The sequence below is a fragment of the Argopecten irradians genome, chromosome 7 (genome assembly GCF_041381155.1).
Source record: "Argopecten irradians isolate NY chromosome 7, Ai_NY, whole genome shotgun sequence".
In the NCBI taxonomy this organism is placed as follows: domain Eukaryota; kingdom Metazoa; phylum Mollusca; class Bivalvia; order Pectinida; family Pectinidae; genus Argopecten; species Argopecten irradians.
In genome coordinates this window covers 17,082,811-17,095,943 of record NC_091140.1, presented here as the reverse complement: position 1 = coordinate 17,095,943, position 13,133 = coordinate 17,082,811, and the positions used below count along the sequence as shown (strand labels likewise).

Here is a 13,133-nt window from a genome sequence, read left to right as displayed (position 1 = left end):
CGAAGGGAAGTAACTCTGATAGAATGCTGTGCCTCTGTGCCCTGGATTGTTGAGAATAACCGTACATATTGTCCACCTTCTTCAGTATCCATAGGCTGTCTGACTATAAAACATCTAATTTGTTTAAAATTATTGTAAAACAAAAGCACGAGAGGATTTGTTACAATATCTATGTATCGCTTAAATACTCTATTACATTCAAATATTCACCAACAAAAAATGAGGTCAAAAAGCATATGCTTTATTAGGCGCCTAATAGTTAAGTGTCATTTTCTGGTTATAACCGGAACAAGGACGTTAAGCCCCATCAATCAATCAAAAGTGTCATATTCTTTAGCTATTCAATTTTTTCATGAATAGTAATATTTTTTCTTCTTTCATTCTTCACAAAAAAAAAAGTATGACGGCTAGATTTTAAAGCTTTGTAAAGTTTCCTATGGAGACATTCCGTTTCACTCAGAAGGATTCTTGTCTTTGAAGATTCTGGTCTTGCCAGTAAACAAAAAACAAGGCAGCTTTTCACAATTGGGTATATATATTGTTTAAGTTAATGGATGATTAAGCATTAAGCATGGACCATTTTCAAAGACTGGATTTGTAAGATGTGTATGACTACATTGTGATGTAAAATAATCCTTTTCTACAATGATGTAATACCCCAGATTGTATTATGTCAATGAAATTGGATAGAATACGGGATCTTCAGTTTATACTGATACACATAGTATAACTCCGTGTTTCATGATGATGTGTGTTCGTCAGATTGGAATATAATAATAGTTTGAGATACATATGTAATGAAAACAAACTGTGATGTTGTAAATTTCTCTGCAAATAATTAAAATTTAACATTTATCGTCAGTGTCAACGCCAGATGAATCATTAAAGAATCATTAATGGTTTTAGATTCTTGACTTATTTCTTGTAAGGTTTTAAATGAATTCATATAGATATAATTTACGGGAGCTAGATGCATTTTAACATATTCAGAATATACAGATGAACTAAATGGACAATATCGTTACAATATAATTTACTGGAGCTAGATGCATTTTAACCAAGGAAGTGTATCAGATATACATATTCTTGATTTTAACTACCTGTAGGTACCAAAATGATTTTTGTCCGTTGAGTTTTAACGTCAAATTTAAAAGTCTTTTAAGATTTAAAGAAACTTTTTAAGCTCATACGTTCAAGAAGACAGTCCGAAAGCGATCTCAATCGCATCTACGTGATCTTTTAAGGTTTGAGAAACTTGGGCTAATACATTGAAGAAAACAATTGATTATGAAATAATAATATTACGTTACAAGTTATCGTATTTTTTTTCAAATGAAATTAGTTATACACAAGATAGATTTTTAATTTTGGAACCTTAACTTTGACCTTTTCCCTTTAGCATGAGTGTACTTTATATATACGTAATTTATTTACCATGACCCGTTTAGTTTCATTTATCATGGAATTATAAATTAAGGGGGAAAAATGAGAGATATTGCGACACGCTCCAGACGTCCTAACTAATATATACTGTCTCCGTCGGTGGCATTGAAATGCACAAATTACAGCGGTTCTCATGTCATGGGTTTTCTCACGGTCGTCGCGCGCTAAACATTCTATATTTACCTAGCTAGCTCTTGTTGCTGAATCATTGTAACATTAATACTCTCTAAATACATTAGAGAGGATAATTTCTCCAAAGAAAGATAATAAATATATATTCTTTTGGGACTTTAATTTAGTCCGCACATGGGATGTCTTAGCTTGCATTTTTATCGTACTTGTCTGATATCGCATATACAGTACCTATAGGCAATAAAACTGAACCACATAAAATATCATATTCTCATCGAGGCATTATTTTTTTATATAATACATACGAAGGTCTTTCTGAAGGGAATTTATACGACAAGTCGACAAGTTGTGAATTTGACGTCTTGTGAGCGGTACGGTAGATCTTAAGAATGGTTGTTATGTTTATTTTGGACAACAATAATATGTAAATGCATGTATAAGCATAAAATAATTGGAAACCTACAAAAAATATAGAAAACTGTGCCCGAGTGATTTTCGGAGGCAGTGCTCCACTACGACACATAGGGACCAATTCGTACCCGGCCGAAAGGTATAGAACGAATATATGTACCCGGCCTACTAGGGATGTGTTCTCTACTTACTTGGATTGGTCAAATACACACCGCTGCATGTACAGTAGATATCCTCTGGGAAGGATTCTGGTGGCGATGTTACCCTGACAGGATGCTCGCACATATGTGTTAACATTTTCAAACTTATTAGCACACGTAACGTACTTGCAACAACCATGTACGTGAGGTGGGTGTGTGTCATGAAAAAAAAACGTTGATTGGGTTAAAAATGTTTCGTGAACATTTTTTTTCACCGATAAACAATGATAACTGATAATTACCCACAATTAAATACTGCTGTTGGCTGTATAAGCTACAATATAATGCAATGTCGACCATATCTTGAACTAATATTAGCTGAATAATATCTGATAGCTAGCTAATTTTGTCTCCAGTTCAGAGGAAGTCTTCATTTTACTCAGAGATTTAAATCTCTGATTTTACTGAATATTGTTTCGATGCACATAATTTTTTTTTCTCAGTTGAAATAATTTCTGTGCGTGAAATTTCTGGATGACATAGACATAGATAATGATCTCAAAACGCCATTATAAGATGGTTTACTTTTTCTGGTAGGTAAAGATTCTACTATCATGTATAGGCCTATTGTATTTTGAACAGATACTTGAGCAAGTCTATCTAAAGACTAGACAGAGTTATCCCTCTTTGGTCCGCGAGATGTTAACGTGATTTCCTGGTAAATCATATGAGCAAAGATGGCAGACGTAGACTACCAGCCTTCGAAGCCTTCCTCGAAGTTTTCGGGGGTTTCCCTGTACCCCGTATATGCGATTGTTTATGTTTTAGCGTTCGCAGCAATCATTGTAATAGGTGAGTTCATTTTCGCGCGCGTCTTTTCGCAGGTGATCGGAAAAGAACGGCTGACATGGCAGTGCCCTTGGGTATATGTATATCGTGTTGTTGACAAATGTTCACGAGCCGGGTGACGAAGGAATGTAATAGGGCCTACATACGTCTCTTCTTCAAACCAGTCAATATGTAAATTGGGTCGTATATTATTTTTCATTTCGAAAATAAAACTGTTGTTGCAAGCGTTTATATGTACACCGTTGACACATACTGATCAATAAAAATATTGTTTACAAATCTGCCATATCTGTCAAGATTAATACTATTTTTTTTATGATTTAATTCCATGTAATATACTGTAAGACGTAAACACCTCGTCATACAACGAACTTAATAGTTTACTTTAGTGACTGATGATCATGAGCCGATTCACTATTAGGAATACTCGTACACATGTATGCAGGAGTCCTTATTCCAACTGATTACAATTTGTACATGGCTTTGATAATTTGTATTGTGCTCGACATGATTCCTTGGAGCTGCCTGCATGGTTATAAAAATTGTAAAATACAAATGTCAACATTTCTCTAAATTTTTAAAATTTTTACATCCTTTGAATTTCCTTTCAATCCAACAGCCTATGTGCCAAAGACACAATTTGTTAATCATTTACCGCACGTTATATGTATAGAAGTTGCCAACCTTTGATCCCTTAAATTTCTGACCAGAAATTAAAATGACCGCCTAATTGTTGGCATTGGACATCACAGCCCGGGCTAACTACTTGAATAAGAATGGATTTGATGAGTTTAATGCTGGTTGTTTGATCAATTCTGTTTTGAAAAAATGGACATGCAATCGTATTACTAGCATTATTATAAAATCCTATGATCATGCATCAATTGACTGCATTTTCATTGCATGTTCATGGACAAATTACACATGACTATTGTTTATTTACAAACTTTTTTTTTGTTTTGCAGCATTTTATTATATGCTGACAGGGAAAGGAACAAGATTTGATATCGGATGGTAAGCATTTTATAGATATTCATTTAAACTTTGTTTATTCAAAGTCCGTGAAGCTACGGTAAAACTTGCAGTTATCGAAATACCCAAGTTATCACTGGTTTGTAAAGATTGCACTGGTTAGGTTTAGATCTGGAAGCAGAAAAAATACTTCAGATTAATTGAACACTTAATGGCCGGGGTATATTATATCTTTGAGTTTTGTTTGACATTAGGATGTTTAAATACAGTTCAATATATTTTAAGTCTAGTGTACAAATGTATAACTTGTACCATTACTTTGTTTATTATAAATCAAAATTAAAATTGAATATGCATGTAAAATATATTATGATACAAGTAATGAAATTGCAAGTTGAAATATCAGAATGCACCTTTCACCAATTTCTTTTTATTATGGAGCTTATTTGCACTTTTGATTCAATATTTGTTTCTTTAGGTTTCTGGAAAGTACTTCCCCATTTATGTGGGCAAGTATAGGAATAGGCCTTTCTATTTCTCTGTCTGTTGTTGGAGCAGCCTGGTAAGTTATTTCAACACCAAAATCTTGTTATTTCTTGATATTTCTACTCAGGTGAGATATATTAGTAACTTAACTGACACAAGTTGCTAACATCAATCCATGTATTCTAGATAAAATATAAGGTAACAAAAGGGTCATCAGATTAAGTCTATGGAAAATTTTCTTTGCTGCTGTCGATATTTCAATACGATTATTGAACCTCTGAAAGTGATAAAAAATTGATTGTATGTTTTTGTTTAATTTCAATTTTGACACAATGGCAATATTTTACAGGGGAATTTTCACAACCGGAGTCAGCATCTTAGGTGGCGGAGTGAAGGCTCCTCGTATCAAAACAAAGAATCTGATCAGCATCATCTTCTGTGAGGCAGTGGCTATCTATGGAATTATCATGGCTATTGTTATTGCTAATCAACTGGGTGTAAGTTATATCTGTTGTTCTTAGGACTGAAACGATTAGTTGAATAATCAGAGGCGATTAGATTAATGAAACTAATCGCTGAAAAATTGAGTAAAGATTTTATTGAAGATAAGAGTTGTTGATTTATCTTATTTATTTTTTTTGGTCACGGAAATGAAAAAGTTCAGTGATGAAAATTTGGTAATGTCGCTCCTTGATAATCGAAATTTGGTTGATTAGGTGTACGTGTAAAGGTCACATCAAAACAGCGGGTTAGCAGACTGGGTCAAATTGATGTTCCACAACTTGATACAGAGACAGAATTCTAGAGTTTATTTGGAATGAAATGCGTTTTTTTGGTTAATAAATTTATTCTTATTTATTGGTAGGCTTATATAATGTAAGGTAGGTGCTATATCATATGGTAGGTGTTGTAAGGCTATTAGTTGATACCAAAACATGACAGACGTTTTCAGTGCTCAGTAGTGAGACAATAAAGTTGCCTTCAATTCAAGTGATTTATCGATTAGTAATAGATTACATGTGAGCGAATAATCGATTACAAAAACTACTTATCGTTTCAGCCCTAGTTATTCTCAGTCTTTATCTTAACTTTACTAATCCACATTCTGATTTATTAATGCCTCCTATTGGTGACTTAAAAATATAACATAACTGGATGTAACTAGGCTCTGGTGTCAACAATTTAAGTCTATTACACAAAGTATTGATTGTTTGCTGTAAAATTTAGTGTGCAGCATTAAGTTATTTTTGTGGCTTGCCTAGAAGAGTTTCAGATTCATGATTTTCCTGAGGGATCCACAAAAATTATGAGAACTCTCTTTATCTCTATATACTTGAATTATTTTTCTCATTAAATTAGTGTTCTGGTCTCGGCTTTAAATTTTACATATTTAATATTAAGAATTTGAGTGCTACTGATAAAAGTAGCACTTAATTGAATTTCTGTTATATTAATTAATACAAAATTATCATTTCCAATTAAAGATATTATTTTTTATCTTCAGTTCTTGTTACATTTAAAGATGTCATATATTTCAGTCTTATGACCCGCTAACAGCATCAGAAAGTGTTATCAGGGATTCCCATTATGCAGGTAAGTCCATCAGGTGTTAGATAAGCCTTGTTAGCTTTATTATGGCCAAAACAAAGGTTTAATTAGGCAAATAAGACAATGGAATTTGCAATACAAAATGTCCTCTATTTAGAAGTTATGTGTTCTTTAGCATTAAAATGTTTCTGACACTAGAAAATATTGATAAAATTACTATATTTTCCAAATATTCTTGTAAGTAGGGATACATTTTAAAAACAGAGCTAAGGCAGTATACTTGTATTTTATTCAAGAACCTGATAAAAAGGTTCCGTCTCTTTCCATTGCAAGACTTGTGAAATGGTTCTGTTGATTTATTTCAACAAATTCATTTTGATACCTGTGTATAAAACTGTATATTAAGTGTAATGAAAAATATAAATGAATGATGTTCCATCAGTTTGCATTATCAAAGTATTGTTATTCAATAATGTTTTCATTGTTTAGAATTTCCATTATACATCATATATTTGTTGTAGGTTTCCAGATGTTTGCCGCTGGCCTCACAGTTGGCTTGTCTAACATAGCCTGTGGAATTAGTGTGGGAATAGTAGGTTCTGGTGCTGCTTTAGCTGACGCCCAAAATTCCAGTCTGTTTGTGAAACTTCTCATTATAGAAATCTTTGCCACAGCCATCGGTCTCTTTGGAATCATTGTTGCTATCTTGCAAGTAAGTGTGTTCAATAATGGTGTTTTTGGTTCAATTTTACTTTTCAGCCCACCATCATCAGATGGTGGGCTATTCAAATCGCCTTTCGTCCGTGGTCCGTCGTCCGTCCGTCCTTCCGTCCGTCCGTCCGTCCTTCCGTCCGTCCGTCCGTCCGTTAACAATTCTTGTTACCGCTATTTCTCTAAAAGTACTGAAGGGATCTGTCTCAAATTTCATATGTAGGTTCCCCTAGGACCCTAGTTGTGCATATTGTATTTTGGGACTGATCGGTCAACAAGATGGCCGCCAGGCAGCCATCTTGGATTTTGATAGTTAAAGTTTGTTACCGCTATTTCTCATAAAGTACTGAAGGGATCTTTCTCAAATTTCATATGTAGGTTCCCCTAGAACCCTAGTTGTGCATATTGCATTTTGGGACTGATCGGTCAACAAGATGGCCGACCAGCCGCCATCTTGGATTTTGATAGTTAAAGTTTGTTACGGCTAATTCTCAGAAAGTACTGAAGGGATCTTTCTCAAATTTCATATGTAGGTTCCCCTAGGACCCTAGAAGTGCATATTGCATTTTGGGACTGATCGGTCAACAAGATGGCCGCAAGGTAGCCATCTTGGATTTTGATAGTTAAAGTTTGTTACCGCTATTTCTCAGAAAGCACTGAAGGGATCTTTCTCAAATTTCATATGTAGGTTCCCCTAGGACCCTAGTTGTGCATATTGCATTTTGGGACTGATCGGTCAACAAGATGGCCGACCAGCCGCCATCTTGGATTTTGATAGTTAAAGTTTGTTACCGCTAAATCTCAGAAAGTACTGAAGGGATCTTTCTCAAATTTCATATGTAGGTTCCCCTAGGACCCTAGTAGTGCATATTGCATTTTGGGACTGATCGGTCAACAAGATGGCCGCCAGGTAGCCATCTTGGATTTTGATAGTTAAAGTTTGTTACCGCTATTTCTCAGAAAGCACTGAAGGGATCTTTCTCAAATTTCATATGTAGGTTCCCCTAGGACCCTAGTTGTGCATATTGTATTTTGGGACTGATCGGTCAACAAGATGGCCACCAGGCAGCCATCTTGGATTTTGATAGTTAAAGTTTGTTACCGCTATTTCTCATAAAGTATTGAAGGGATCTTTCTCAAATTTCATATGTAGGTTCCCGTAGGACCTTAGTTGTGCATATTGCATTTTGGGACTGATCGGTCAACAAGATGGCCGACCAGCCGCCATCTTGGATTTTGATAGTTAAAGTTTGTTACCGCTATTTCTCAGAAAGTATTGAAGGGATTGTTCTCAAATTTCATATGTAGGTTCCTCTTGGACCCTAGTTCTGCATATTACATTTTGGGACTGATCGGTCAACAAGATGGCCGCCAGGTAGCCATCTTGGATTTTGATAGTTAAAGTTTGTTACGGCTATTTCTCAGAAAGTATTGAAGGGATTGTTCTCAAATTTCATATGTAGGTTCCCCTAGGACCCTAGTAGTGCATATTGCATTTTGGGACTGATCAGTCAACAAGATGGCCGCCAGGTAGCCATCTTGGATTTTGATATAGTTAAAGTTTGTTACCGCTATTTCTCAAAAAGTACTGAAGGGATCTTTCTCAAATTTCATATGTAGGTTCCCCTAGGACCCTAGTTGTGCATATTGCATTTTGGGACTGATCGGTCAACAAGATGGCCGCCAGGTAGCCATCTTGGATTTTGATAGTTAACGTTTGTTACCGCTATTTCTCAGAAAGCACTGAAGGGATCTTTCTCAAATTTCATATGTAGGTTCCCCTAGGACCCCAGTTGTGCATATTGCATTTTGGGACTGATCGGTCAACAAGATGGCCGACCGGTGGCCATCTTGGATTTTGATAGTTAAAGTTTGTTACCGCTATTTCTCAGAAAGTATTGAAGGGATTGTTCTCAAATATCATATGTATGTTCCTCTAGGACCCTAGTTCTGCCTATTGCATTTTGCGACCACCATCTTGGATTTTGATAGTTTAAAGTTTGAAAAGCAGAAAAAAGAATTGTAAGTTTGAAAAGCAGAGAAAAGATCCCTCTTTCATTTGTCAGACATAGATCAATCTTTGGTGGGCGCCAAGATCCCTCTGGGATCTCTTGTTAATTTCCTGAGTCTTATTAAAAAATGTTTATATCTGTATTATAGTTATTTAGTTATTATAGTATTACTAATAGTTATCTGTAGCTTACACATGAACAAAGTTTGTCCTATTAGCAGATTATTTGATTGTGACATGTCTATGTCACCACCTTGGACTATATATCTATAGGGGTGAAAATCGAAGGGACATTTAGTTTAGCAATTGTCTGTGACCTGTCCTGATTTCATATGAAGACCGGGCTGTTAAATAATCATTTCTTGTTATATTAAAGGCCCACTACCGTTCCGAAACGGCTTTAATTTTTTTTAAAAGGGAATGTAAAACAAGATCGATAATTTTGTAAAGCCGCAAAAATTATTAACTTACCGTTAATACTATATTTATCATCACCTTCTGAACGATTTTATTAAAATAGATAAAATGTTTATTTTTATAACGCGGGTCGTATTATGTTTCCCGCCGTCGTCCTAAATACCGGGGCGGGCGGGGTAGTTGACTATCACTGCGCCAGACGGCAAAACAGCGAATTGACTCTCCACTGTTTTCATATATTACGCAGGAAATCTTGCATATGTTTGGTGTCGTAACCTTATTTTAGGTCATCGGTACGCATTTTCTGATGTTATTAATGGTTTTTTAAGAAACCTTTATATTTTGCTCCGGAAAGGTAATGGGCCTTTAAAAGAGTTATCTGCCCACGTCTGTTGGTATTGAGTTTTCATTATGAATTGAAAGCGTAACATGATATTTTCTTGAGAATATTATGTAATTCACACTTACATGATAATAATGCACCATACTCTATACCTAACTGTAAGGACAGAAAACTCTGTAGTATGGGAAGCCAGAATACATGTAAATGTACATATTTAGTCGTTAAATGGATTGTCAACTATCTGACTCATAGGAGAATCATGATTTTTTATACCAGTGCTTTATAATGGGCCTCTATGTTCATAGCATTTCCACTGTTTTGATTAAAAAATGTTTTGACCTCATAGAATTTGTCTACTTTATTTTGTACTTGAAGTTTTGAACAGTGGTAAGAGATACAATGGGCTTTAACTCATTTACCCCTAAAGACACAGTTAAACGTTTTCTAAATCATAGACTGGACCATTCCATTATGAAATTTCAGGGGTGAATGAGTTTAATGTTGTTGTTGCTACTATATAGTATTATACTTATATATATATATTTATTTCCTTTACAGATCACAGGTGTGAAGATGGGATCAGAATAGACTTGACTTGGACCAGTTAAATTGTTATGTATTTGTATAAAAACAAAAATGCTTTCTCACCTCTAGGACTGTAACTACTGCTTCCAACCTGTCCCACTACGATGTGTCTAGAATTCAAAGTGAAAGAGTTTATTACATAAATATCCTTATAGATTCCACTACGGATGGTGTAAATGTCAGAGAATGCATATTTGTTTGTCATTCAGTATTTGTTCAAATGATGATTTTTGCACATTCTTTGTATACCAAATGAGTTATGTGAAGTCACTAACTCTGAATGTTGCAGCTTATGTTTAGAAGATAATCGCTTTTAATTTCTTTTAACAAAAACCTACACATACAAATTGTATATTGTTACTATTACTGGGGGTTTATTTGAGGATTTAATGACATATAGCATAGTTTTCTCAGTTTTAAGAGTGAGTAGCTCTCTAATGGTAAATAAGGAACAAAAGACAGTTAAAGGCTTTCGTACTGGACACAAGAAGTTATGGGGGTTTGTTGAGTAACGACTAATGAGCTTTTAAAATCATATAGCGGGTGTTTGGGTCTCGTGCAAATTGGACTGAACAATGATATATTTGTATTGTAATACACGAATTACATGTACCACCATCCATGTCAAAATAATGAAATCCTAGGGTGCAAGATTTTTTTCATCAGTTGTAGATTTATATTCAGATTAATATATGATCGATATGTATATTGTAAATATTTTACTTTCATTGTGTATTAATTACTATTATGTCTCATTATGGAATATTTATCAATGTGTCTGTGATGATGTTGTTTTTTTTAAATGATTTCTTGGTTAATCTATTATGTTATGTTTGAACTTCATCAATAGTTAATCCAGAATATAATGGTACATATTACAGTGTAAGTATTCCGTAATTGCATATTACAGAGTTGCCTCCCTTGTGAGTATGTATCCATTGTGATGTCATTATTTTGTGGGCGAAATTCACGTCATACTCTCTGAAAAGTATGATGTTACGCCCAGAGACACATGATGTCACAATCAATACCTACATGTACCCACAAGGGCAGATAATTCTGTAATATGCAAATACAGAATAGACAGAAATTCAAATCATCTCAAATTGCTATGCTGTAATTTGTAGGTCATGTACAGAAATAATTGACAGACATGTTATCTGAAAAATTTACATTTATCAACTACAACAATTCCTGGATTTAAAAAAAATAAATATTAGAAGTAATCTCTTGTTTAAAATTATGAAATTGAATGGATTATAAATTCCTTCCAGTTAACCAAGATATGTATATTTAATATTAGCTTAGAATGTGACAAATTATTGTATGCAATGCATATGTGTCATTGCTAATATTGGAAGTTATTCTGAATTCATCCAATGATTTTACTGACATTCCATTTTACTCCTCATTTTTTTTCAGAGTTAAATTGAATTTAAATGAATGCAAATTGATCATGAAATAATGAAGTGAGAATGATTGTATTGTTTTTATTGTTCTATTTACGAAAGAAAAATAAATATTGAGTTATGAAATCTATAACTTAGTCTACTGGGTCAAAAATCATTTTCTTTACATATGTTTTTGTTTGATCTACACCTTAATGCAGACAAATTCTGATAGTTGAGTGTGGTTGTTGGAGGGGGGGGGGGGGTGATAAAGGATTGAAAGGTTAGATGATGGTATTGTTATACATGCATGTTGTTATGTAGAGCATATTAGAAACTTGACTGGTTCAGCCGCTCTTGATCATGACCATGTCTTTGCCAAGAAGTTCTGTATCTAATCAAAAATTGATATTAAGCTTTTCAAACTTTCGATACTAAATGGAAGGTAAGGGAAGTTAATTTGCTAAATTTAAATGATTTGGTTACACTAATTAGAAAGTAACGAGAAAAACAGATGTTTGCCAATAAAAACTCTGCTATACTATGGAAATGCAGTGGACAGCAAGTAACTGATATCAAAATAAGAATAGGAACATTTTAATGTTGGCTAAAGTAACTGATATCAAAATAAGAATAGGAACATTTAATGTTGGCTAAACACCTGTGTTCACTGAAAGGTAGTATCGTTATGTTCAGGGTATTCAAAATATTTGTGGGATATTTAAAGTTCAAGATATGATTTTATGTTATTTTTTGTTGAATATTTTATAACATTTTGTACAATTTTCCACACTTTGTAAAACTCTGATTCTCTATAGGAATACCAACTGTTTTGTGAATGGTGTAATTGTGCATTTATTACGTTCCATACAGGTATACATACATAAACCCACCATATACTGCTGCCTATGATTACAAACCTTAGATGTGGTTTTGTTTAATCAGATTATTTTACTCATTCACCCCATAAATTACTTGGACTGTTCTAGACCTTGATTTAGGAGAGTCTAAATGTTGCTTCAGGGGTGAATGAGTTATTGTTTGGGTTGTAAGAGTTAATGCCCTTGAATTTCTAAACGACATCTGTTCATGTATTCCCATCACTATATTATTGTTCTAATAAGTGCTGTTTTTGTGTGACTGTCAAGTATTCCCTAAGATAAGAATGAGTAGAATAATAACTAAGATGATGATATGTGAAATAAAACAAAAAAGTTGATTTGAAATCTAGGTCAAAATCAGTAGTTTCCATGTAAATCAAGTAAGAGAGAAAAATGTTGTACAGTAAGTAAAAGTTTTCGGATGGTGCCACATTCACTGAACCTGTGAGAGTGAAAAGTTTATGAAATAGCTGATATAAACAGTATGTTATACATGTAGTTGTTAGTTATTTTAGTGCAAATATGATTATTAGTCATTGAATAAACCATGGTATGAAAAACTTAATTACTATGTTCTTGTATCAATTAACAAGATTACAGCCATTCTTATTACACTGGTTCTAAAGTCAGTGGGTGATAGAAAATGGTGGACCTGCTTCAAATTGAATGCAACATATTTTCTGCATGTTAAGTAAGTTTTTCTTGTTTTGATAATTAGGAAAGCGCTTCGTTGATATTATGAATTCTGAATAGAACATTGAACGGTATGACCACAGGGTTCGGGTGGGAAGTGTTGAAACACTTGGTCTCAATGGT

The 13,133-nt window shown here is 34.0% G+C and overlaps 1 protein-coding gene across 1 annotated transcript; it reads left to right on the top strand.

Annotated features, from left to right (window-relative positions):
* The first annotated feature begins 2,823 nt into the window (after positions 1–2,823).
* LOC138327712 (V-type proton ATPase 21 kDa proteolipid subunit c''-like) lies at positions 2,824–12,395 on the top strand. The gene is made up of 7 exons (XM_069274027.1): positions 2,824–2,978; positions 3,941–3,989; positions 4,426–4,509; positions 4,783–4,930; positions 5,972–6,026; positions 6,503–6,693; positions 10,022–12,395. The coding sequence occupies exons 1-7, from the start codon at positions 2,864–2,866 to the stop codon at positions 10,049–10,051; spliced, it is 672 nt and encodes a 223-aa protein (XP_069130128.1). The 5' UTR covers positions 2,824–2,863; the 3' UTR covers positions 10,052–12,395.
* Positions 12,396–13,133: the final 738 nt, after the last annotated feature.

What these genes read in the sequence shown, in the direction of transcription:
- LOC138327712 (XM_069274027.1), top strand. Translation starts at nt 2,864, where the DNA reads ATGGCAGACGTAGACTACCAGCCTTCGAAGCCTTCCTCGAAGTTTTCG. An exon ending in TTATTGCTAATCAACTGGGT is followed by an intron (nt 4,931 to 5,971) that starts GTAAGTTATATC and finishes CATATATTTCAG; the next exon opens with TCTTATGACCCGCTAACAGC. An exon ending in CAGGGATTCCCATTATGCAG is followed by an intron (nt 6,027 to 6,502) that starts GTAAGTCCATCA and finishes TATTTGTTGTAG; the next exon opens with GTTTCCAGATGTTTGCCGCT.